We start from the raw sequence: 25330 nt of genomic DNA, 5'->3' as shown, positions 1-25330 counted from the left end.
TGGGTTTGAGCCGTTTTGTTTTGGTATTAAAGGGAATTAAAAATTTGTTTTTGTTTTGTATTTTTAGTTGGCCTATGGTGAAATGAAAAATGAAATACGTCCCACTAAAAAGGATTTGGATAAACGGATTTCCGAAATGCAAGAAAAGCATGGTAAGTTTAGTTCGTTCGTTTTTTTTTCCTTTATGTAAGTTTAGTGAACACTTGCGCACTTCTTTTTGTAATGACACTATCTCTTTTCTTGTCACATTTTAAGATATCACAATATTTTTGTTAAAGAAACTTTAGTATTTATGAGATTGTTAAGGCTTTTCGTGGACTTGAGGGAATAGATGTTGAAATCGTTAGATATTCGTAACTAATCTTAAAATGAAATTCACTTGATTAAGGTTTAGAAAATATTTGTATAAAAACATTTTCCATAAGAATGGATTTCTGAACACAATTTGGTGATACTTAGTCAAAAGTGTTATATTAAGGTTGAGTTTAGACCGGTCATTTATAAAGGGTGTTTTTTAAGCGCCATAGTATTTGAAGATTTAAAAAAAATCACACAAAAAGTTAATTTTTATAAGAAAAAAATTATATGACCAAGTTAATTTTGGACGTCCAAATTTGGGAAACTTTTTTGAGCATTGCGGGGCGAATGTAATGAATAACACGAACAATATTAGCTTCCGATCCATCAATTGTTGCTGGTCAAGAGGTCGATTTCTTGAGAAAACCTTGATCATGTTTCAATAATGATCTCTATTGACCTTTATTGCTAGCTACGACTTCATTTTTCAAGTAATCAAGACCGATGATGGCAAGAGCGTATAAACAGTATCAAACGGTGTATCTTTCTGGATGTAATGGAGTCTCTAGGGGTTGTTGTGGATTGATCTCATTATTTAGGTTTCCCTTTGGAAGTTAGTTAACAGCACATTTGGTTTTATCTGTTTAAGCATACGTATCTTGGAACAATAGTTTTCCAGTAAACTTATGTGTCCAACCATGTTTGAGGACTTAAAAATGGCGACGCTGATAGCACTCTATAAGCTGTACAACGGTGAGCAACAAAGGTATAAGTAATAGTACTTCTTGTAGTTACCTGCCTAGGCGACTCATTGGGAAGGCTTAACGTTCCAAATCCCCTGCATGTCTTGCAAATGCCATATAGATGGAAACATCTTGTAATTCATTACCTCAAAGTCTGTCACCGATAACCTATTCCTTCAGTTTTCTCGAACACTGAAACTGAACATCCATTACAATCTCATTCGGGAGATTACTTTGATTAACAGCGAAAGTATCGAGATAATTATCGTATAAGTAATAGTACTTCTCGTAATTACCTGTCTAGGCGACTCATTGGAAAGGCTTAACGTTCCAAATTCCCCGTATGTCTTGCAAATACCATATAGATGGAAACATCTAGTAATTCATAACCTCAAAGTCAGTCACCGATAAGCTATTCCTTCAGTTTTCTCGAACACTGAAATCAAACATCCATTACAACCTTATTCGAGAGATTACTTTGATAAACAGCGAAAGTATGGAGATAATTATCGAGAAAATAGGACCTTATTTATAGTGTACGAGTGGCTCGTTCCATCTGGGGCCTATCGCGAGACAGAAGAACAATCGAACGAATATGACTAGGTTAGGTTCACTGACAGCCACTTACGTTCTGATACCCTAGTAATTACAGGAGTACATATTTTGGAAGTCTTAATGATACTTTAGCGACCCTACATGTCCCGCTACATCGTATAGCTTTCAACAGACAAAAGAACAGACGAACGAATATGACTAGGTTAGGTTAACATGAAGCCACTTCCGTTGTGATACCCTAGTAGTTACAGGAGTACATATTTTGGAAGTCTTAGTTAGTAGTTAGTTAGTTAGTTTGAAAGGAGGATGTACATACATATATACACCAAATCCATAGAAATACACCTAGGCCTTTATCGGGCCTCTTGTGCACTCCTTAACCAGTGCCTCAGGTGGGAATCTAACCCACCACCTCCGGTCTACCAGACTAGAACACTAACCACTAACCTACCGGATGCCACTTTTGGAAGTATTAACGATACATTAGCGACCCTATATGCCCTGCAACATCGTATACATCTTGTAATTCATCATACCCTCCATTAGTTTTTTTAGAACCTCGAATCCAAACATTTCATTCAACAGATAATCATCTAGAAGGGCAAATCTTATTCGCGTTGTACGAGTTAACATTCTTTTTTGCTCATTTTCAATATCAAACAAATCTCATCAATAGAGAATATTTACGAACATCTTCCCTGTGAGCTCTATTATGCTTTTAACAGACGTGCAGATATGATTAGGTGAAATTAGGTATAAAGGGAAGACATTTCATGAACAGCTCATTTAGGCCCATTTAACTACTGATCCCGTTGTAAAGCCCTAGTGATAACACGAGTCTATAGTAGGTATCAGGGAGTAATACCTACTATAGTATTGATTCCAAAATGAACCCACCTGGTTTTATTAGTAAAATGGAGTATATTTTTTAGATTTATCCTCCATATCTAAAAGAAAGGCAGCACGAATGCGAAGTGATGCTCTCTAATTTCGATTAATATTGGACAGTTGCAGAGTAGATGGGGCACGGTCACTGTCTGACAACTTCTGCAGTAGTTATTATAGACAATATACCATATGATTACTGAAAATAACGGTATTATTTGCTTTCTACGGAAGCTTATAAGTAAACATGACTTGAATGCATCCTATAGAGATCAGGTAGACCTGATATGTGATTTCATAAAGCCGCCAAAGTTCGACATGTTCTTACAGTTCAATTTGAACGAATAATTTACAATTTGTAAGAAAAATACCAGCCATTTCTAGCTCGTTTATTAGCTATGCAGTTCTCTAGACACTTCAAGGATTATTTAGTCGTATATCCATAAATGAAGAAGTCAGAGGACGGCTGAAGATTCGCTACAACTAAACACCGTTCCGGATTCCAGGCGAGAAAACGTTTATTGAAATAGGGTTTCGTATAGCAATAGTCAACATTCGAATGTCATCTGGACATACTTATGTACAAAGATAGAGTCGAAATTTATTAGGACTCCAAATACTCTTTTAAGTTACAATTTATTAAACAAATATAGAACTTTCGTTGAACACTTTTAATTACTTCATGCACTATTAACACTTATCTTTAACCCATTACAATTCCCATATCACATTTGCACAGCTTTCAACTAAACTCAGCCAGACTCTGGGTAAGCTATTGATTTGTGTTCCTGTGTTTTAAATGTTTCAACAAATTAAATACAAATTTTTAACTCAAAAAGTGTAATAAAAAAAACTAAATTAATCATTTGGTCTATTAAACAAATTAGAAATTTATACATAAAAAAAAATCAATAGTTTATCCATGAGATGCAGTAGATTTAGTAAGCTTTTTGTTGTAAAGAGAAAAAAATGTTTGATATTTTTTCTTTTAATTGTAAATAATTGTGTATTATATAATTCTAGCCGAGACTGTTAATGAACTAGAAGAAATGATACAAAGTCAAAAGCAACTCATGGATAAATTAACCAATGAATGTAAAACATTAACGAATAAATTAGAAGATACAACTTTAAAACACAAGTAAATATTGAAACTTTTTGAAATCACTAAAGAAATTTTAAGGAATATTTATTAAAACAATTAAATAAATTCCTAAAAATTACATAAAACTTAACAGGAACACAGATTACAAGCCACATCAGACAGTTAGATAAACCAATAAACACAAAAAAGCTCTCCCCAAACTTTCGCTCATTTCCTTCATGTTTTATGATTTACAACTCATTTTTTTTGTTGTTGTTTGTGTCATTATTCTTATTATTACCTTGTTGTTGTAACACTTTAACACTTTTCTCCAGAGAAAAGAAAAAAAAAAACATATAAATACACTTTCAAATACAAAACAAAACTCCATTTTTTTGGTTTAACATGCTGTCATTGTAAATTTTTTGTGCTGCCATTTTGTCTTATGAAATATAAAGAAACCACAACTACAACCTTAGACATACAACCGCAACCACAAACTCCAACTACGCCACAAATACAACCACTCCCCGAAATCTTAAAAGACAACGAAGATGTAATAATGGAAGTAGTAAAGACACCTGTAGCGGAGTCACAAACCCCTGCTACAATTGCAACACTAGCGATAGAAGAGACAACAACAAAGGAACTGGTGCGAGTTCAGCCGGCAGCGAGAGAAAACGTAAACGTGTACACTTCTCGCTTTGATGATGAACATATCTGGGCGAATATATCACGTAGCACTGAACGTTTGGATTTGGAATGGGCTAAAATGCCACCATTACCTAAACTAACACCCAGCACAAGTAGCAAAACAAAATGTCACTGTCAACTCTATAAAAAGTATAGTTCAAGGGATTCTTTAACATCCGATATGTGTAAATGTAATAAAGGTCCTCTTAGTACATCCTATAAATATTCGGATTTAACGAAATATGGCAATACAGTAACAAAAAATTTATCATTTAATAACAAAAACACTAATAACAAAACCACCATACCACAACCCTTAAAACCAACAACGACAACAGATTGTCATCTGTTTCATCATAGACATAATCTCACTTTAGATTTAAAGCACCCCTGTACGAAAAGGGATAGTAAAGAACAGAACCTAGAAAACACCATAAATATAGAGAATACCACCACCACCAATGACACCTGTAATAGTAACACCAGCACCCACTATGAACGCAGTAATAGTAGATCGAAATTTAGAAAATCTCCTCGTTTGGATTGTCACTCGCGCACTCGGTGCTATTCACATGATCGTTTAATGGATCATTCAAGAACAGAGCCGTTGACTTGGTTGCAACAGCATCTTGTTCTAAAACAAACCATTAAAACTTGCCACACCTATCCAACTACAACAATGAACTATGAAAATGCTACAACACATCCATGTCATAGATATGACGACACGCCCTCTCCATCATGTTGCCAGGGTCAACATGTCCTACGAGCCTGTTGTAATAACAAAGAGTGTCTAAAGGATGTGGAAAAACCAGCCACGAAAAAACCGGAGCAAGATAAAAGCACCAATACCGAGAGTATGCAAGAGGAAAAGACTTTATGTAAAAAGAAACCGGTAAAGGTTGATATCAATGTAAGACTAGTGCCAAAATCTTCAAAACGTGAGAAATCAAAATCAGCTGTTAAAAGTCAGTATACTGTAAATGTGGAAAAAGAAGAGCCTTTGGAGGCTGAAGCTTTGGCTGATGAAAATCCTCGGGTGGATATTCTTGAACTAGATAATCAAGAAATTAGAACAGAATTTTAAATCCGGGGTTAATATATAATTTTATTTTGACTTTAAAATCCAAGCACACCTAAACAAAATTATGCTCTTTAAGCTGAATGGTTCAAATATCTAAAATTTTCGGTTTCGGATCTTATCAGAAATTATACAATAGACCGTATATTACACTATAGTTAAGAATATAATCTGAAACTGCAGACTTTATTCTAGACTATAGATTTTAGTCTGGCCTAAAGTCTGGATTATATACTATAGTCTGGATTATAAAATATAGTCTGCACTATATACTGAACAATGGAATATAGTCCATACTACAGACTGGACTATAGACTATAGTCTTGATTATAGAATATGACCATAGACTGGAATATAGACAAGACTATAGTCTGGACTATGGATTGGAATATAGTCTGGACTATAGACTGGAATATAGTCTGGACTATAGACTGGAATATAGTCTGGACTATATACTGGACTGTAGTCTGGATTATAGACTGGACTATAGTCCGGACCATATTCTGGCCTATAGTCTAAGCTATAATCTGGGCTATAGACAGGACTCTAGTCTGTGCTATAAACTAGACTATAGTGTGAGCTGTAGACTGGACTATAGTCTGGGCTATAGACTGGACTATAGCCTGGACTATAGACTGGACTATAGACTGGGCTATAATCTGGGCTATACTCTGGGCTATAGTCCAGGCTATAGTCGAGTCCCAGACTATAGTCTGGCCTATAGAAAAGACTATAGTCTGGCCTAGAGAAAAGACTATAGTCTGGCCTATAGACAAGACTATAGTCTGGACTATAGACAAGACTATAGTCTGGCCTATAGACAAGACTATAGTCTGGACTATAGACAAGACTATAGTCTGGACTATAGACAAGACTATAGTCTGGACTATAGACTGGACAATAGTCTGCACTATAGACTGGAATATAGACTGTAGTATAAACTGGACTATAGTCTGGAATATAGACTGGACTATAGCCTGGACTATAGCCTGTAGTATAGACTGGACTATAGACTGACTATAGTCTGGACTATAGACTGGACTATAGACTGGACTATAGTCTGGAATATAGACTGGACTATAGACTGGACTACAGTCCAAACTGTATGGACTATAGACTCGACTATAGACTTGACTATAGACTGGACTATAGTCTGGAATATAGACTGGACTATAGTATGGACTATAGACTGGACTACAGTCCAAACTGTAGACTGGACTATTGTCTGGACCACAGACTGGACCATAGTCTGGACTATAGACTGGTCTATAGAGTGTACTATTGACTGGTCTATAGAGTGGACTATAAACTGATCTATAGATTGGAATATAGACTGGTCTATAGAGTAAACTATAGACTGCTATATAGAATGGATTATAGTCTGAACTATAGACTGGTCTATAGAGTGGACAATAGACTGATCTATTGAGTGGACTATGGTCTGGCCTAAAGTCTGGACTATACACTAAAGCCTGGGTCATAGATTATAGTCTGGACTATAGATTATAGTTTGGACTATATACTATGGTTCCGGTTAAAGACTATACCCTCGACTATAAACACTGGTCCCGACTATAGTTTATATTCTTGACTATAGACGATAGTCGCGACTATGGACTATAATTTGGTATAGTCTCAACTATATTCTGGACCAGAGCATATAGTCTGCTATAGCAACACAACAGATAAACTAGTCAAACAGTGGTACTACAGTTTGAAATATTATACTGACTATATTTATAGTCCATAATATAGTCGAGACTTTAGAATATAGTCGAGATTATAGACTAATATTTTTTTGTTACTACGTTTTTGTTACTACGTTTTTTCTTATTTCTTTTACATTCGATTTCATTTTTTTTTTTCTTTAAATTTATTTAATTTCCCTTAGTTCTGAAAAACAAAATTTACGTGATATGAACTCAAAACTAATGGATCGTTTGAAGCATATATGGTCCAGTTATAAAGAACTAAATATTAAATTGCAAAAAATCCAAAGTTTTGAGAGTTTTCGTGAATCACCGGTACAAAGTGAAACGAACAGTGGTCGGGAAGAGCATAATTCTACACATAATTTAACATTTATACAACAGCAGCAACAACAAAAGGTTTGTATTTAAGATCAAATAATAATGAATTTTTCTCTTTCTTTCTCTCTCTCTCTCTTTCTTCCTGTGTCTTTCCTTTTTACTCTCTCTCTCTCTTTGCTTGCTATTTGTAAAAATTTTGAAATTATTTAAAAACATTTTGTTATAACTGAAGAACGGAAATATCTTCATTACAATCCAATGTTGAATATTTAACAAATCGCATGTTAAACAGTGATCGTCTTGGTAAATTAGATAATACACCAACATCTTATAATAGTTTACCCTCAACAGCAGGCAAAGGTAACGATTATAAACATTAAGAGATCTGAAATGTTTCCAGAGTTCACACACTTCGTTTTTAAATCTTGTAGTTTTAAACACTAAAAAGTGCTTCATTTCGAGGTTTTTGGTTTTTAAATATTTTTTTTATTATTTTACTAAATTTGAAAATATTTTTCGAACCTTATATATTCTTCTTCTTAGTTTAAGAATTGCTTCATTCTTATTTGAAATAGCACTATCTTCTTTCTGATAAATTCGACTTTTTTTGTAGTTAAAATTTCTTATAATTTTATATTTTCTTGCCCAGCCTCTCTCGACTACAAGCCGTCCACATTTGGCACAACCAACAACGATCCTCCACGATCCATTACAGATGACTACAGCAGCAAGACCAATCCCTACAGCTACGACTCCATACTGGGAAAAACAACAGCCGGTGATACCAACACAACAACAGCATTACCCACCTCCACAACAGCTTCCTACGATAATGACTACAAGTCCAAATATGAATCACCCAATAGCGCATACGACTACAAAACATCAGCAATCAATGACAACGATGACGAAAATCTCAAAGACAACATTGGCGAAGGAGAGAAAAAGCAGCAGCAGCAGCAGCAGAGAGACCCAAATGTTGGAGATAGCAATACAAACGCAAATGACACAGCAGGAGACTACACGACCTCGGGAGAAATACCAGATGCCACAAATGTTGCAGACTATTCGGCAGCCGATTACAGTGGCTATGAGGGATACGATCAGCAGCAATATGATGCCACAGCCTATGATCCCTCCTATGATCAGTCACAATACGGAGGAGAGTCAGCACAATATGATGCTGCAGGACAGGGCTATGATACCACAGGCTATGACTACAATGCCACAGATTATGATGCCTCTGCATATCAATACGACACCAGTGGAGGACAACAGCCACAAGCAGCAGAGCCAACAACGCCAGCACAAACACCAGTCACATCTGCTCCTGCAACAGCAGCCACCCTACCAGCAACAGCTGCAACCACAGGCCCTAGCTCTGGGTCTACAGGACCAACAGAAGGCCGAGCTCAATCGCGAACGAGCAGTGGCCCTGTGGGGCCAACAACTACAGCTGGAGGAGTCTCCGGCTCAAAACCCTCTCTGCCACAACAGTCTTCCACGCCAGCAACCAAAAAGTAGTTGCGATCCCCAACTCGATCTAACTACAAACCTAACTAATGATTGTATAGATCCCTTTGATTTGGAATTTAGCATAAGTAGTCCAAGTTTAATGCGTTCCTTTGGTTCCGATACCTGTACCGAAGTCGATGATAATGAATCTTTTGATGACCAAAAACTTAGCAGTGATTCGTTAACGGATAAAACTCTATCACCGACTCAAACTGCCATAAGGAGAAGGTCACCAGAAAACCCAGCAATATGAAAACTAGCAAAGGTCTTCGGTTCGAGTATGTAATTCTATTTAAATTTATTCGATTTTTAAAAATACAGCTGTACATTATATATGAATATTGTAATAATCGTGTTATGTAATAAGTTTTATTTAAATAAAAAAATTATAAATAAATTTAATTTATTATAAATTAATCAAATATACAAAAAAAACCTATATACTTAAAAGAAAAAAGCCTCATTTTTATAAAAAATTTGCATTCAGAATGACATAGTTATTTCTTAAATTACTTTTCTATGGCACAGAGCAGGGCTTACCCACACTCAAGAGAAAGCAAGTGGTGTATAAACTCAATTCCAATTCCGGTGAAGTACCCACTAGTAAAGTGTTATAGGCTTTGTTTATATTGTGAAAATTAAAACGAATGGCTGTAAGATAATGGGAATCCTAGAATATATAAATTTAATTAAAAATGTCTTTAAATTTTATTATTATATAACTTACCTTTTCCAAATCCACTTTACTGATATAGCCTTTATAATCCAAATTACCCAATTTTTCCTGTTCATTAAAATACACCCAATTGTGTAGACCTAAAACATTGTGATCACGTATTTCTGCCATGAAAACATGTTCGAAGCCCGAACTACCAATACGTCCTTGGCCTCGAGAGTACTGTATGAACCAGGTGTCTTTTAAGAGTTGTAATTGTGTATTATAGTTGTTGGTTACAGCTCCTGGAATGTGGGCAATCAGGTATTGTTTTCTACTTTTTTTAATTTAAATATAATGCCAAAGATGTGAGGAATGAGAGATGATGGGGTAATAAATGGATCAGATGCCTAAGAGCAGCCGTATGCTAGCGGCCACTTTAATTTCCACGACATAGACATCAACCGTATTTCTATACCACTATAGTGGGTAGAGGGTATTATCGGTTAAGAATCCTTATATGAGTAGTCTGTCTATAAGGATTTGTTAAGCTACAGGTTGCAATTTTGCAAGAAAAGATATATTGAAACTGGTTCATTATTTCACCTAGGCCCTTTACAACTGGGCCTACGTTAAACAAATCTGCACAACTAAGTTTTATTTAAGCCTAAACCCACATTGATAGTTCTTTTCAGAACATGACTTCAACGTCCATAATACTCCTATAAACGATGAAAATCGACATAATTGTTTTTTTTTTTTATAAACAAGCACCTCTACAAATTGTGTAGTCTAGTCCATGTTTGACCCTATCCCTCATATAAATTGCTCCACAGAAAAACAGATTTTCATCTATAAAAAGTATATGGAGGCTTTCTTACAGTCCAATAAGTTCTTAAATTGAATCTTATCTCCTGATATCGCCCTAACTACCTTCTGCATGTCGATAAATGATCAAAATTAAAATTTGTGGGGAATGGTCCTTGTATTCCAGTTATATTCAAATATCGGTCTTAATAATAGACCGATTATTATAAATTTTCTATAGTCTGATTGGGAATCCAATGATGAGTGGAGTGGTCCTGTCAAAACAATGACCCTTCGACTCTACTTGATTGTTCGCGTTCAGTGAACTACTACGACAACCAACAACATATCAACTATGGATCGGACTGTTCGAGTGTGGTGAACTACCACGACAACCAACAACAATGATGAAAAATATGTATATATGAGCTACGATCAATTATGATCGGATCGAATCAACAAATCGTTAAGTTAATTTAATATATTGGATGTAAGGCGGAAATCTAAAAATCATATCACAATTTCATCATCTCATAAATTATTCGATATAAAATTTGATAAAACTCGTTTTTAAAACTTTTTTGAACTTTAAATTTCCTTTTGCAAAATATTGATGAAATTTCAAATAAAATAATTTCTTTATAAAATAACTAACCTTTAAATTCCAAAAATTTCATAGTTTTCTTCATAATGGGTGTATCGAGGACAGCTTTAAGAAAATCCAATTCTTCTTGTTCCTCTTCGGGTGTTACCTGTTCAATGGCATGGGTATCCAATTCATAGTTATCAAATAAACGACGCATTAAAGCTATAGTTTTGACATCGTTTAAAGACAGCAGATCTTCATTGACCTGTAAGAGACTGAGAGAGATAGCATTCATTGTTAATTTTTTTTGAAGAGAATAACAAAATTGTTGTTGCAGGTTTATTATTTAGGAATTATAAGCGATTATTAATGATCTTGCTTTCAAAAATCATCCAAACAAGTTTTTTGTGACATTTTCTTTTCCAAGTAGTGTTATAAGGGAAAGGGAATTTTATTACATTAATACAGAAAAAAATCAACTAATGTTAAAAGAGTAAGTATAGAAAGTACTTCATCAGATACGAAAAATATACCTATGCCGATATCGGGTATCTTGTGCGCTCCTTTACATAGAACTTGTTAGTGGGAAGAACTTATATAGTTAGTGCTCTATGCAAGTATTATCATTCTTTGTTCAAAAACTCAGTTTCCTGGACATAGTTCCTTTGAATTTTATAGTCTAGTCTATAGCATTGCTATAATCTAGTCCGGGCTTTACTCTATGGACTGGACTATTGTCTACTCTGGACTATAGTCTATTCTATTTTCTAAACTAGACTATAGTCTGGACTAAAGGTTACTATATAGTCTGGAATAAAGTCTACTCTATAGTCTACACTATAGTTTGGACTATAGTCTACTCTATAGTCTGGACTATAGTCTACTCTATAGTTTGGACTATAGTCGACTCTATAGTCTACTCTATAGGCGACTCTATAGTCTGGACTACAGTCTTGACTATAGTCTACTCTACAGTCTGGATTATAGTCTACTCTATTGTCTGTACTAGAGTATACTCTATAGTCTGGACTATAGTGTACTCTATAGTCCACACCATTGTCTACCCTATAGTCTGGACTATAGTCTACCCTATAGTCTGGACTATAGTCTACTCTATAGTCTGGACTAAAGTCTACTCTATAGTCTGGACTATAGTCTACTCTATAGTCCAGACTATAGTCTACTCTATAGTTTGGACTATAGTCTACTCTACAGTCTGAAATATAGTCTACTCGATAGTCTAGACTATAGTCTACTCTATAGTATGGACTATTGTCTACTCTATAGTTTGGACTATAGTCTACTCTATAGTCTGGACTATTGTCTACTCTATATTTTGGACTATAGTCTAGACTATAGTCTACTCTATAGTTTGGACTATAGTCTACTCTATAGTCTGGACTATTGTCTACCCTATAGTTTGGATTATTGTCTACCCTATAGTTTGGACTATAGTCAACTCTACAGTCTGAAATATAGTCTACTCTATAGTCTAGACTATAGTCTACTCTATAGTATGGACTATAGTCTACTCTATAGTCTAGACTATAGTCTACTCTACAGTATGAAATACAGTCTACTATCTAGTCTGGATTATAGTCTGGACTATAGTCTGGACTCTATATTGTCTTCACTGTAGTCTACCGTATATTCTGGACTACAACCTACTCTATAATATGTACTATAATAATAATATAATCTATAGTCTAACTAATATTCTAATCTGTAGTCCGGACTATAGTCTAATCTATAGTATAGTATATAGCCTAAGCTATAGTCTAATCTATAGTCTGGACTATAGTCTACTCTTTAGCCAGGACGATAGTCTACGCTATAGTCTGGATATTAGCCTACTCTATAGTCTGGACTTTTTAGTCCATTTTATAGTCTTGACTATAGTAAATATAATACTTTCGTTCATTCGCTATAGATTAATTCCGAGTAGCCAATGGGTCTCATGTTGTAGTTATATGTAAATATCGGTGCCAAACATAATCAGTACTTCAGTTTCCTGCTATAGTGTTTTAGGCTAAAAAACGCTTACTACCGGGACACCCTAATTTAAACCAGAAGTAAAAATTTGTTGTTTTTTTTTTTGTTGTTGTTCCTCTCTTAAAAATATGCACACGTTTACAACAAAAACACAAAACTATATCAAAAATATATCCACAAATTTCCATGAAATTCTGTAACAAATTGTGAACATAACAACTTACGGTTGTGGTGCTCTATCATCACGATAGGAGGCCTTGGTTTTACCCTGAAAATTAACTTTCGCTAAATACGGATTATGTTGCATTTCTAGTTCATAGAGATTTCGGGTAAATTCGTGTATTTCATGTTCTGTGGGAGTGACATGTTCTTTTGAGGAGGGATCATACATGAAATGTTCTGTAATTAAAAATATGTTAATTTTTTAAGCGAAAACCAAAGTTATAGTCTTGTCTAGTTGCTACCATATAAATGCCAGCCTATAATGGCCAATGCGGCCAAAACTCCAAATACTATGAAACGTTTTATTTTGGCACATTTTTCCTCTTCCGCCGTAGTAGTGACGGTGGGGATGCTACTGTTGTTGTTGGGGCTTGGCATCTTAGCGATACTTTGTTGTTTTTCGTTGTTTTTTGCACTAACGTTAATTAGTTAATTACACTTTTTTCCATTTATCATAGATATATTAATTACTTTTTTTCTGTTTAATTATTATTTCACTTTAACTACGAGTATATTTTATCTTTTTTTTAATTTTCGTGTTTTTTTTCTTATCCGCCGCGTCTCTTCTTTTGATTTCACTCTTTCAACTGTTTTTGTATATTTGACAATTTGTTTTAATATTTTTAGTTTTTGTTTAAAACATTCCGTGTTTTGATTTGAGATCATTATTTGATTTCAGCGTTTTTGTGCTGTTGTTGTATTTCTTGTTTATATTTAAATAAAAACTCCAAATGTGTGTTCTCACACTGTTGTTGTGATTATTTGTACAGCTGTCTAAAACAAAAGTACGTATTTGTTATACGGTGAGATACAAAAAACATTTATCGTTTATTTTGGATCTCTAGAGAGTCGTTTATGTTATAAACAAATGTAAATCTTGGAGCAAGAGAGTAAATTATTTGGGCCAGTAATGTTAATATAGCGTTTTTTAAATACCAATTTATTTTTATTCTTAAAAAACTAAATGCTAATAAATATTGTTTCAATTTAATTTAATCCTAGTTTCCCATAGAACTCCTTACTCCTCCCCTTTCATTCCTTAATTGAAGCATATGCCGAACCTATAGTTTTCTTGCCATTAAAATCCAAAGGCCATGTTACTATTTGAAATTTCAAACGAGCCAATTGCACGTGACAAGGTTTTCCAGCTTTTAGTACAAAACAAACAGTATATAAACTCATTTCCAGCTCAGGACTAGTACCCACAAAGATGCCATTATAGGCTTTAGTTTTATTATAAAATTGTGAGCGAAATGTGACAATATACTGGGAGCCCTATAAAGACAACAAATTTAGTATTTTTTTGTGAAATGAAATTTTCTTTTTAACCCTACCTCTTCTAGAGTTTCCTTTTCAATATAGCCTTTATAGTCTAGATGGCCTAGGCGTTCTTGCTCACTAAAATACACCCAGTTGTGTAAGCCGAGCACAGTTTTCTTACGTAGCTCACCTAGGAAGACATGTTCAAAACCTGTGCTGCTGAGAGTGTTATCGCCCGGTTTGCGTGAATAGGGTAAGAACCAGAGGGTTTTTTAAAAGCTGCAAGTGGGAGTCGGGGTTTTTAGAGACAGCTCCTGGAAAGTAAAAGTTTTGTAAGTTAGTTAGTTAGTTAGTTAGTTAGTTAGTAGTTAGTAGTTAGTTAGTAGTTAGTTAGTTAGTTAGTTAGTTAGTTAGTTAGTTAGTTAGTAGTAGTTAGTTAGTAGTAGTTAGTTAGTTAGTTAGTTAGTTAGTTAGTAGTTAGTTAGGTTAGTTTAGGTTAGTTAGTTAGTTAGTTAGTTAGTTAGTTAGTTAGTTAGTTAGTTTAGTAGTTAGTTAGTTAGTTAGTTAGTTAGTTAGTTAGTTAGTTAGTTAGTTAGTAGTTAGTTAGTTAGTTAGTAGTAGTTAGTTAGTAGTTAGTTAGTTAGTAGTTAGTTAGTTAGTTAGTTAGTTAGTTAGTTAGTTAGTTAGTTAGTAGTAGTTAGTTAGTTAGTTAGTTAGTTAGTTCGTTAGTTAGTTAGTTAGTTTAGTTAGTAGTTAGTTAGTTAGTTAGTTGTAGTTAGTTAGTTAGTAGGTTAGTTAGTTAGTTAGTTAGTTAGTAGTTAGTTAGTTAGTTAGTTAGTTAGTTAGTTAGTAGTTAGTTAGTTAGTTAGTTAGTTAGTTAGTTAGTTAGTTAGTTAGTTAGTTAGTTAGTTAGTTAGTTAGTTAGTTAGTTAGTTAGTAGTTAGTTAGTTAGTTAGTAGTTAGTTAGTAGTTAGTTAGTTAGTTAGTTAGTTAGTTAGTTAGTTAGTTAGTTAGTTAGTTAGTTAGTTAGTTAGTTAGTTAGTTAGTTAGTTAGTTAGTTAGTTAGTTAGTTAGTTAGTTAGTAGTTAGTTAGTTAGTAGTTAGTAGTTAGTTAGTAGTTAGTTAGTTAGTTAGTTAGTTAGTTAGTTAGTTAGTTAGTTAGTTAGTTAGTTAGTAGTTAGTTAGTTAGTTAGTTAGTTAGTTAGTTAGTTAGTTAGTTAGTTAGTTAGTTAGTTAGTTAGTTAGTTAGTTAGTAGTTAGTTAGTTAGTTAGTTAGTTAGTTAGTTAGTTAGTTAGTTAGTTAGTAGTTAGTTAGTTAGTTAGTTAGTTAGTTAGTTAGTTAGTTAGTTAGTTGTTAGTTAGTTAGTTAGTTAGTTAGTTAGTTAGTTAGTTAGTTAGTTAGTTAGTTAGTTAGTTAGTTAGTTAGTTAGTTAGTTAGTAGTTAGTTAGTTAGTTAGTTAGTTAGTTAGTTAGTTAGTTAGTTAGTTAGTTAGTTAGTTAGTAGTTAGTTAGTTAGTTAGTTAGTTAGTTAGTTAGTTAGTTAGTTAGTTAGTTAGTTAGTTAGTTAGTTAGTTAGTTAGTTAGTTAGTTAGTTAGTTAGTTAGTTAGTTAGTTAGTTAGTTAGTTAGTAGTTAGTTAGTTAGTTAGTAGTTAGTTAGTTAGTTAGTTAGTAGTTAGTTAGTTAGTTAGTAGTTAGTTAGTTAGTTAGTAGTTAGTTAGTTAGTTAGTTAGTTAGTTAGTTAGTTAGTTAGTAGTTAGTTAGTTAGTTAGTTAGTTAGTTAGTTAGTTAGTTAGTTAGTTAGTTAGTTAGTTAGTTAGTTAGTAGTTAGTTAGTTAGTTAGTTAGTTAGTTAGTTAGTTAGTTAGTTAGTTAGTTAGTTAGTTAGTTAGTTAGTTAGTTAGTTAGTTAGTTAGTTAGTTAGTTAGTTAGTTAGTTAGTTAGTAGTTAGTTAGTTAGTTAGTTAGTTAGTTAGTTAGTTAGTTAGTTAGTTAGTTAGTAGTTAGTTAGTTAGTTAGTTAGTTAGTTAGTTAGTTAGTTAGTTAGTTAGTTAGTTAGTTAGTTAGTTAGTTAGTTAGTTAGTTAGTTAGTTAGTTAGTTAGTTAGTTAGTTAGTTAGTTAGTTAGTTAGTTAGTTAGTTAGTTAGTTAGTTAGTTAGTTAGTAGTTAGTTAGTTAGTTAGTTAGTTAGTAGTTAGTTAGTTAGTTAGTTAGTTAGTTAGTTAGTTAGTTAGTTAGTTAGTTAGTTAGTTAGTTAGTTAGTTAGTAGTTAGTTAGTTAGTTAGTTAGTTAGTTAGTTAGTTAGTTAGTTAGTTAGTTAGTTAGTTAGTTAGTTAGTTAGTTAGTTAGTTAGTTAGTAGTTAGTTAGTTAGTTAGTTAGTTAGTTAGTTAGTTAGTTAGTTAGTAGTTAGTTAGTTAGTTAGTAGTTAGTTAGTTAGTTAGTTAGTTAGTTAGTTAGTTAGTAGTTAGTTAGTTAGTTAGTTAGTTATTTAGTTAGTAGTAGTTAGTTAGTTAGTAGTTGTAGTTAGTAGTTAGTAGTTTAGTTCTTGCATTCTATTATCCAAACTCCTTACCTTCGATTCAAAAAGTCATTGTCTTGTTCATGATCGGAAGTAGCAAGAATTGCCTTTAAGAAATCCATTTCTTCCTGTTCTTCTTCTGAAGTTACATTTCAGTTATCGAGTTGTATTCAGTTCATAATTATCATATAAACGACGCAACAATGAAGTAGTTTTTAACTCAGGCAATGATAAAGCAGTTTCATTCACCTGTAAAAGACTGCACGAAAAATTAAATGAACAAAAAAAAAACTAATTTCTGAATACCCTAACAGTAACGATAAATTAAATAAATTTACACATCTTATTGATGTTTTTTGTTTTTGTTTATCTTCATTAACAAATTTCAACAACTTACGGTATGTGTGCCACATCATCTTTTGAGCTGGTATCAGTTTTACCCTGAAAATTAACTTTAAGCAAATAGGGATTGTGTTTCACTTCCAAATCATATAATTCTCGAGTAAATTCATCAATTTCTTGACGAATATGAATTAGTTGATGATCATCTGAAGGTGCTTTCTGTAGGAAAAATGCTGCAAATATTAAGTTCATATTAATATATTGTTTTAAATTTAAAGCTTTTTAATACTTACCATATATAAGCCAACTTAATATCGTGGCCATGGCGGCCAAAATTGCAACTAACATAACAAGTTTGATTTTTGTGCACTTTCTATTTTCCATTATAAAGAGTTGTTGCGTATAGCAGTTAATTCAGCAGATTGATTTGTATCGATTCAGCGTCGCTAGGTTTTTTGGGTGTTTTTTACACTTAATGTTTTAAATTGAGTGAAATTGATGAAACATAGATTTATTTTACAGTTTTTTAAGTTGAATAATGTTGCTAAAACTTTCTAACAAAATAAGAAAAAAATTTACTAAAAAAATTTTTTTTTAATTCGTATTTTAGAAAAGAACGTCTTAAAACTCGCACCACTATAAAACTACTGCTGCTTAACATGTGGTCAAATTAATTTTCAAAAAAATATTAAAACATGTGTTAAAATATTAAAAAAATTTATAGATAAAAGAATACATATTTCTTTAACATAAAAATTTCTACTAAAATACCATATTGTGGGATTTTCTTGATAATAAATAACAAAGGAAATAGAATTTTTAATCTTTTCCATATTATTTTTACTGCTTATGGTTTGCAGAAGTCTTGTATTGAAATTTAATTTGTCAATTGTTTAAGGGTTCAAAATTCTTACAATATACATATTTCGCAATTTTTTCAATTGACGGTTACAAGACTAAAGAAACAATTTCAAAAATCAATTACAGCAACTATTAAATCGTATATTCGAATTTTATAATTAAATTGGTTTTAGGTCCAAAAGTGGATCAATGCACAAAGCTTTTGAAGAAAATAGGCTAAACCGATTTTTTTTCAAATGTTCACAGTAACTTTATGTATATCTTTAGAGTACTATTTTTTTGTAATGGGAAAGGTGCCACGCCCACATTCGAAGTATTAATATGGGAGCTATTACAAATTATAACCAGATATAATGTTTTGTATATATACCGGTAGTAAGTATATTTTTATGGCAGCTATATGCAATTTTGAATCGATTCTAATAATTTTCTACCAAGTTAATTCCAGGATGACAAAATATCTTGTATTAGCTGCCATAGTTTCTGAAGAAACTAATTGTTTCGGATTTTTTTCTCATATCTCTGTTATTTATTGATCGATTTTATTGATTTTAAAGAGAAAACTTCTTGAAGGCATGCCTCATAGAATTATTGAAATTTGGATCATGCAGATATCTGGGACCTTCAGCAAATAGAATTTAACAAACACACAAAAGGTCGGCATAAATATCAATTGTTTTAAGGCCAAGCCAATCAGGGGGTGACCCCTACTTATGCAATGAATTGTGTTGGAACTAGGAAAATAGGTCGTGGGAGGGGGTCATAAAGGGAGTAGTGTTTGTAGACATTTGATTTAAATCTTTTTTCAGCGAAATTGGCAGGGAATACTTCTGCAGAAAGTTGGTTGCACATACGAACGGTGCGGCTGACGAATGAATTTTCGCTGTAATGCGTTCCACTTGCCAATCGACCAAAATGGGTATGTTCTTGATGAAAGTCGTGTATTGCGCAAAAATATCCGGGTATCGGGAACAAGTTCCATAATTTCAGAGGAACACACACTCCTTTGTAATATCGACAGAACAGTGAAATACACCCCACTTTGCGACGGTGCCCCAGTGAATATATAGAGTTGGATACCCTACTGTCACCGATAAGAACCTTCGTCTTCTCCTGTACGTGGTCGAGAAGCTCCAAAATAGACTTTGCAGCCCCGGCCCATATATGAGAGTTGTATTCCATTTTCGGTCGGATATAAGTGATGTAAATAGTAAAGAGATCAGATGAAGTGAAGTAAGCCTTACACCGTTTCACACCGTTTGAGTCTTGCGGACGTTGAAATTGACTTTGTATTAATAGAGTCAATTTACGAGATTGTTATCAAGTCGCGATTTAGCGATTCATTCATATTTTGCCTCATTACCCTAATCTTTAAAGGGGTTGGCCTATAACTGAATGAATATGAGTGGCAGATATTGCTGTTAACGGCAAAAGATTAGCTATTGTTGGAAGTTTGACATAGAAGGTCGTTTATGAAAATAAGAAATAGAGTAGAGGAGAGAACGGAGCCTTGCGGTACCCAAAATGGTGAATGGAATGAAAGAATTTCTCCGAAAGGAAGGCTTGTAGGTATCCCGTAGAGCGACGTCTACGAAAGCCATGCTGTCGGTCGTTAAGGAAATATTTGGTTAAGCAAATATTTGATAACATGGAAGTTAACCATACTTTCCATAACTTTGGAAAGTGCAGAACAAATTGCTATTGGGCAATAATTTTCAGGATTACTAGCCTCTCCCTTTTTAGGAATTGGCGATACATTATCAACTTTGTAGCATGCAGGAAATTTGCCGGCATGGTATAGAATGCTCAAAAGATTAGCTAATGGACGAGCTAGCATCGAACAGCACTGCTTCAAGACCAGTGCCGGCATGCCATCTGGTCCAGGAGACTTATTTATGTTGAGATCAGCTTTTATCAAATTTGTATCAATAATTGAAAATATGTTGGGGTGCACCGGTAGGCTAGTTGCTAATATGTTAGCCTCTCAGTCTGGGGGTTGAGGGTTCGATTACCACCAGAGATTCTGATCTGCTACACTACAACAGCCTTACGGTCATCATCCATCGATAAGTAAGGCTGGAGTATAGTTATACCCTACACCACTTTAGTGGGGAGGGTATATTGGGTTTGTGCTGATGTTTGTAACGCACAATAATATTGGTCCTATACCCACCTTAAAGTATACCAATCGGCTCAGAATCATTTTCGATTTAGCTATGTCCGTCCGTCCGTCCATGTAAACCTTGTAATCAAACTACAGGTCGCAATTTTGAAGATAATTCAATGAAATTTGGTACATGATCTTCTATTGTTGCAGGGAAAATGGTTAAGATCGGTCCATTATTTCACCTAGCCCCCATACAACTGAACCCCCCAATAGGGCTTGTAATCCTTGTAATCAAACTACAGGTCGCAATTTTGGAGATAATTCAATGAAATTCGGCACATGATCTTTTATGGTATCGTAGACGAAGCCTATTGAAAATGGTTAACATCGGTCCATTATTTCACCTAGCCCCCATATAACTGAACCCCCGAATAGGGCTTTTAAACCTTGTAATCAAACTACAGGTCGCAATTTTGGAGATAATTCAATGAAATTTGGCACATGATCTTTTATGGTACCGTAGACAAAGCCTGTTGAAATGGTTTACATCGGTCCATTATTTCACCTAGCCCCCATACAACTGAACACGCCGAAAAAGGCTTTTAAGTTCATAATTATGTTCAATATACTCATATCTCGACAAAAAGCTGCAAAAACCAAGTTGTCAAAGGTGTAGGGTATTATATGGTCGGCCTCGCACGACTATAATTTCTTACTTGTTTATAATTGTAAATAAATAATGCATGGAAATTTGTTGAAAATGGACTTCTCAAGCTTAACAAAAAAACGCTAAAGCGACAACACTTTTCCTAAGTAGTCAAACAGGCCTATTTTTGTACTGTTTTTATTTAAACCAAAACTGGTTTTTGGTAAATTCCTCTTTACTACAACACATTTGTCTATAACAATAATAATTGCCTCCAACCCAAAACAATAATAAATAATAACAAAAACAAAACTAGTTTATCACTCAAATAAACAAATAAATTTTTCTATATTGTTGTTGTTGATATTCTTATACAAAGGGGAACAAACTGATAAATAGAACACACATGTTCCGAAAATATTGCTGAGAATTTTTACTCGAAAAATTAACTAAGTAAAGAGAATTGAGTGAGAAGCGTTTTGTGTACTCAAACCCCCCCTACAGTAGAGTAAAACAGACAGTTGTCAGCCAAAACTGAAAAAAGCATAGGTATTAAAGTTAAAATATTTGTCTGGTCACATATAAAAGAAAAAAATATCTTACAAATATAATTATTGAAATTTATGGCAGTAAAACAACAATTAAAATAATTTTGAAGGAAAAATAAAACAAAAATTGTATACATATTAGAAAAAACAGCTAAATAAAGTATGTAACACGCAATTAAACTATTAACTTGTATTTTAGTATATTTTGCATTTGGTACCTATAATATTAAGAGAATATTTTTGTTTTAGTTTTTTGTCCCGGCCAAAACCGAACCAAATTTAGTTAAAGTAACAATTTATTTTATTATATTGTATTAATTTGTTACGTTTTGTTTTTCTATACAAAAAGTCGCAATTAATATCTAATAATTATTGAGTTTGAATAACATTTTTTCTAAAATAATTGTCTGTTTTATTTTGTATTTTTGTCACGTTATTTTGGCTTCAAATTTAGAAGAGTCCATAAAACAACAAAATACAATTAATTCATTGAAGCAAATATTGCTGGATATTTGTTTGTTTTTTTAAATAAGAATCAATTATTAATTAATATTCCTGCTATGTTTGTATATATGATATGCAAGTTTTTTGGTTTTATTTGCTTTTTTCAAAATTTTACTGCAAAATATTAGAAAAAATATACATTTATATATACAAATTTGTTTGATGGCGGTTGCCCTACAGTGAGAAGTTAGTATGTTCGGTTTGTTCATATTTCTGACATGCACGTAGCCATTTGCTTAAATTAAGAAATTATATTAACTTCTAATTAAAAGAACCTACTATTCTATGTACTAGTTTTTCCACTTTTTTTTATTGACTAGTCTATTGATTATTCTACTGACTGGTCCATAGACTAGCATATGGACTAGTTTATTAACTAATCTATGGACCAAGCTATTGACTAGTCTATTAACTAGTCTATTGACTAATTTATTGTCTGGGCAGTGGATAGACTATTAGCAAGTATATGGATAATGCAATCACTGGTCTATTGACTAGTCTATTAAATAGACTATGAAGTAGTCTACTGAATAGTCTACTGTTGATTTGTCTATTGACTAATCTATTGACTAGTCTATTGACCATTCTATTGAATAGTCTATGTATAAACTAATATATGGATAATATATTGACAAGACTGTGGATAGTCTATTCACAAGTTTATGGATAATCCACTGATAAGTTTATTAACCAGACCATTTACCAATCTTTTATCTAGTCTATTGACCAGTGTATCGACTAGTCTTTTGAATAGTGTATTGGTTACTATATTGACTAGTCTATTGACTATTCTACGAACAAGTCTATAGATAGTATATTGCAAAGTCTGTCGTCATTCCATTGACAAGTCTACGCACAAGTTTATTGACCAGTCTACTGACTAATATATTGACCAATCTGTTGACTAGACTCTTGACTAGTCCATAGATTAGTCTAATGACTAGTTTATTGACTAATCTCTTGACTATTCCATGAACTACTCTATTGACAAGTCTATTGACTATCCCGTTGGCCAGTCTATTGATTAGTATATTAACTGGTCTATGAACTAGTTTACAGATAGTATATCGACTAGTCTGTCGTCATTCTATTAACAAGCCTATGGACAAGTCAATTGACCAGTACTGACATCTCCATTTACTAGTATCTTAAGTAGTCCACACTAGTATATTGACTAATCTGTTGACTAATCTCTTGACTAGGCAATAGACTATTGGCCATTCTATTGAATAGTACGTTGCCCAGTCTATTGAATAGTCCGTTGGCCAAGTCTGTCGTTATTCTACTTTGTTTACTAGACTTTGAGTAGTCCATAAACATAAACTAGTCTCTTGACTAATCAATGAACAAGTACGTTGACTAATCTTTTGATTAGCCTCTTGACTAGTCCATAAAATAGTCTCCTGACTAGTATATTAACTATTCTGTTGGCTATTCTATCCGTTGGCCAAATCTGTCGTCATTCCATTGACTAATCCATTTACTAGTCTTCTGAGTAGTATATGGACTAGTATATTGACTAATCAGTTGACTAGCCTCTTGACAAGTCCATAGATAGTCTTTTTACTAGCCAATGAACTTATCTATTGACTAGTCACTGAACTAGTCTATTGACTAGTAAATGTACTAGTCTATTGACTAGTCAATGAACTAGTCTATTGGACATTCTATTGACTAGTACGTTTGCAATTCTATTGACTAGGCCGTTGGAATTGACTAAGAAGTTTATTGACTGGCCTATGTAGTAATCTATCGACCATTATATTGACTAAACTATTGGCTATTATATTGACTAGTCTATAGCATAGTCTATTTGCCAGTATACAGTCTAATATATGGACCATACTAATACTAGTGTTAATTGGACCCCTATTGGAATCTTTGTACATTTCAAACAGTGTTGTAAATTTCATTGTCAAAAAAAGTATAATTATAATTCGTTTCGAACCAAAATTCTAAAATTGTTAAATTTTTTTTTATTACTTTAAATTTTCTCTTCCAGCCATTTCTAAATTATTTAGTTAAGTGAGGTCTTAATGAGCGTCAAACACACACTACAGTCAGAGGTCTCATAAAAAAACACTGGCACAGCTGAAGCGCTATCAGTAGTTGAATAACTGCCCTCAAGTGAAGACGTTCGTCAAAACAAATAAAAAAATACATTAAAATAAACACTATTAAATAAATAACATCAAAGTGAATTCAAACAAATAAGTCAATCAATAACAACAATATGTGAGTCTTAAAGATTAAAATAAATTGATTAACAATAGTTTAATAAATAATTAGAAATTTGTTTAAAAAAAACTACCATGATTTTGCAAAATTTCGTTATATTTTCAAAATGTTAAAGGTTAATTAAAATGTAACGGTTGGTTAATAATCACACAAACACAATTTTTCTTAATTTCAATTGCATAATGCTCTAAAAATTTTTATGTTAATAATAAATTAATTTACACAAAAAAACATTTTAAAGTTTCCTTTATAAAAATTTGTCTTTTGTCATTTAATTTATGGCGGTAATAAACAAATTTAATGAGTTAATAAAAATTTTACTAGTTTTATTTTTACATAATTTTTCTAAATTTGCATTCTTCTATTTTTGTTTATAACGATCAATTTGTTATTGTTTATTATTTGTAGCAAAATATTTGACCTTGTTATTAAACCTTTTTTTTGAAGATAAGAACATTTAATTTTCCATGTAGAACCCAATAATTAAATATTGCAAACATAATTAGACTAGACTATAGACTAGACTATAGACTAGACTATAGACTAGACTATAGAGTAGACTATAGACTAGACTATAGAGTAGACTATAGACTAGACTAGACTAGACTATAGACTAGACTATAGACTAGACTATAGACTAGACTATAGACTAGACTATAGACTAGACTAGACTATAGACTAGACTAGGACTATAGACTAGACTATAGACTAGACTATAGACTAGACTATAGACTAGACTATAGACTAGACTATAGACTAGACTATAGACTAGACTATAGACTAGACTATAGACTAGGACTATAGACTAGACTATAGACTAACTATAGACTAGGACTATAGACTAGACTATAGACTAGACTATAGGACTAGACTATAGACTAGACTATAGACTAGACTATAGACTAGACTATAGACTAGACTATAGACTAGACTATAGACTAGGACTATAGACTAGACTATAGACTAGACTATAGACTAGACTATAGACTAGACTATAGACTAGACTATAGACTAGACTATAGACTAGACTATAGACTAGACTATAGACTAGACTATAGACTAGACTATAGACTAGACTATAGACTAGACTATAGACTAGACTATAGACTAGACTATAGACTAGACTATAGACTAGACTATAGACTAGACTATAGACTAGACTATA

At 33.0% G+C, this 25330-nt stretch overlaps 3 protein-coding genes across 3 annotated transcripts; 1 reads left to right on the top strand and 2 right to left on the bottom strand.

The window, feature by feature from the left end:
- Positions 1-67: 67 nt before the first annotated feature.
- LOC119614288 (probable serine/threonine-protein kinase ifkB) lies at positions 68-9063 on the top strand (the record flags this gene model as incomplete). The annotated part of the gene is made up of 4 exons (XM_037970428.1): positions 68-152; positions 3504-3621; positions 7601-7728; positions 8018-9063. Coding segments are annotated over 4 exons (1206 nt in total), but the record flags the coding sequence as incomplete, so codon positions are not given.
- An 88-nt stretch (positions 9064-9151) lies between these two features.
- On the bottom strand, positions 9152-13820 carry LOC119614289 (poly(U)-specific endoribonuclease homolog). Its single transcript, XM_037970429.1, has 5 exons — positions 13388-13820; positions 13148-13322; positions 11001-11206; positions 9611-9843; positions 9152-9553 (listed from the first exon to the last, which is right to left on the bottom strand). The coding sequence occupies exons 1-5, from the start codon at positions 13521-13523 to the stop codon at positions 9401-9403; spliced, it is 903 nt and encodes a 300-aa protein (XP_037826357.1). The 5' UTR covers positions 13524-13820; the 3' UTR covers positions 9152-9400.
- Positions 13821-14160: 340 nt separating this feature from the next.
- LOC119614287 (poly(U)-specific endoribonuclease homolog) lies at positions 14161-17887 on the bottom strand. The gene is given in 6 exon segments (XM_037970427.1): positions 14161-14420; positions 14480-14669; positions 16974-17083; positions 17085-17178; positions 17317-17494; positions 17555-17887. Coding segments are annotated over 6 exon segments (906 nt in total). The 5' UTR covers positions 17646-17887; the 3' UTR covers positions 14161-14177.
- Positions 17888-25330: the final 7443 nt, after the last annotated feature.

Source organism: Lucilia sericata, unplaced genomic scaffold (assembly GCF_015586225.1).
Source record: "Lucilia sericata isolate MDLA Ls3-8-SP2 unplaced genomic scaffold, ASM1558622v1 Contig002761F_arrow, whole genome shotgun sequence".
Taxonomy (NCBI): domain Eukaryota; kingdom Metazoa; phylum Arthropoda; class Insecta; order Diptera; family Calliphoridae; genus Lucilia; species Lucilia sericata.
The sequence above is the reverse complement of the archived record's forward strand: the minus strand, read 5'-3'. Positions and strand labels throughout refer to the sequence as shown.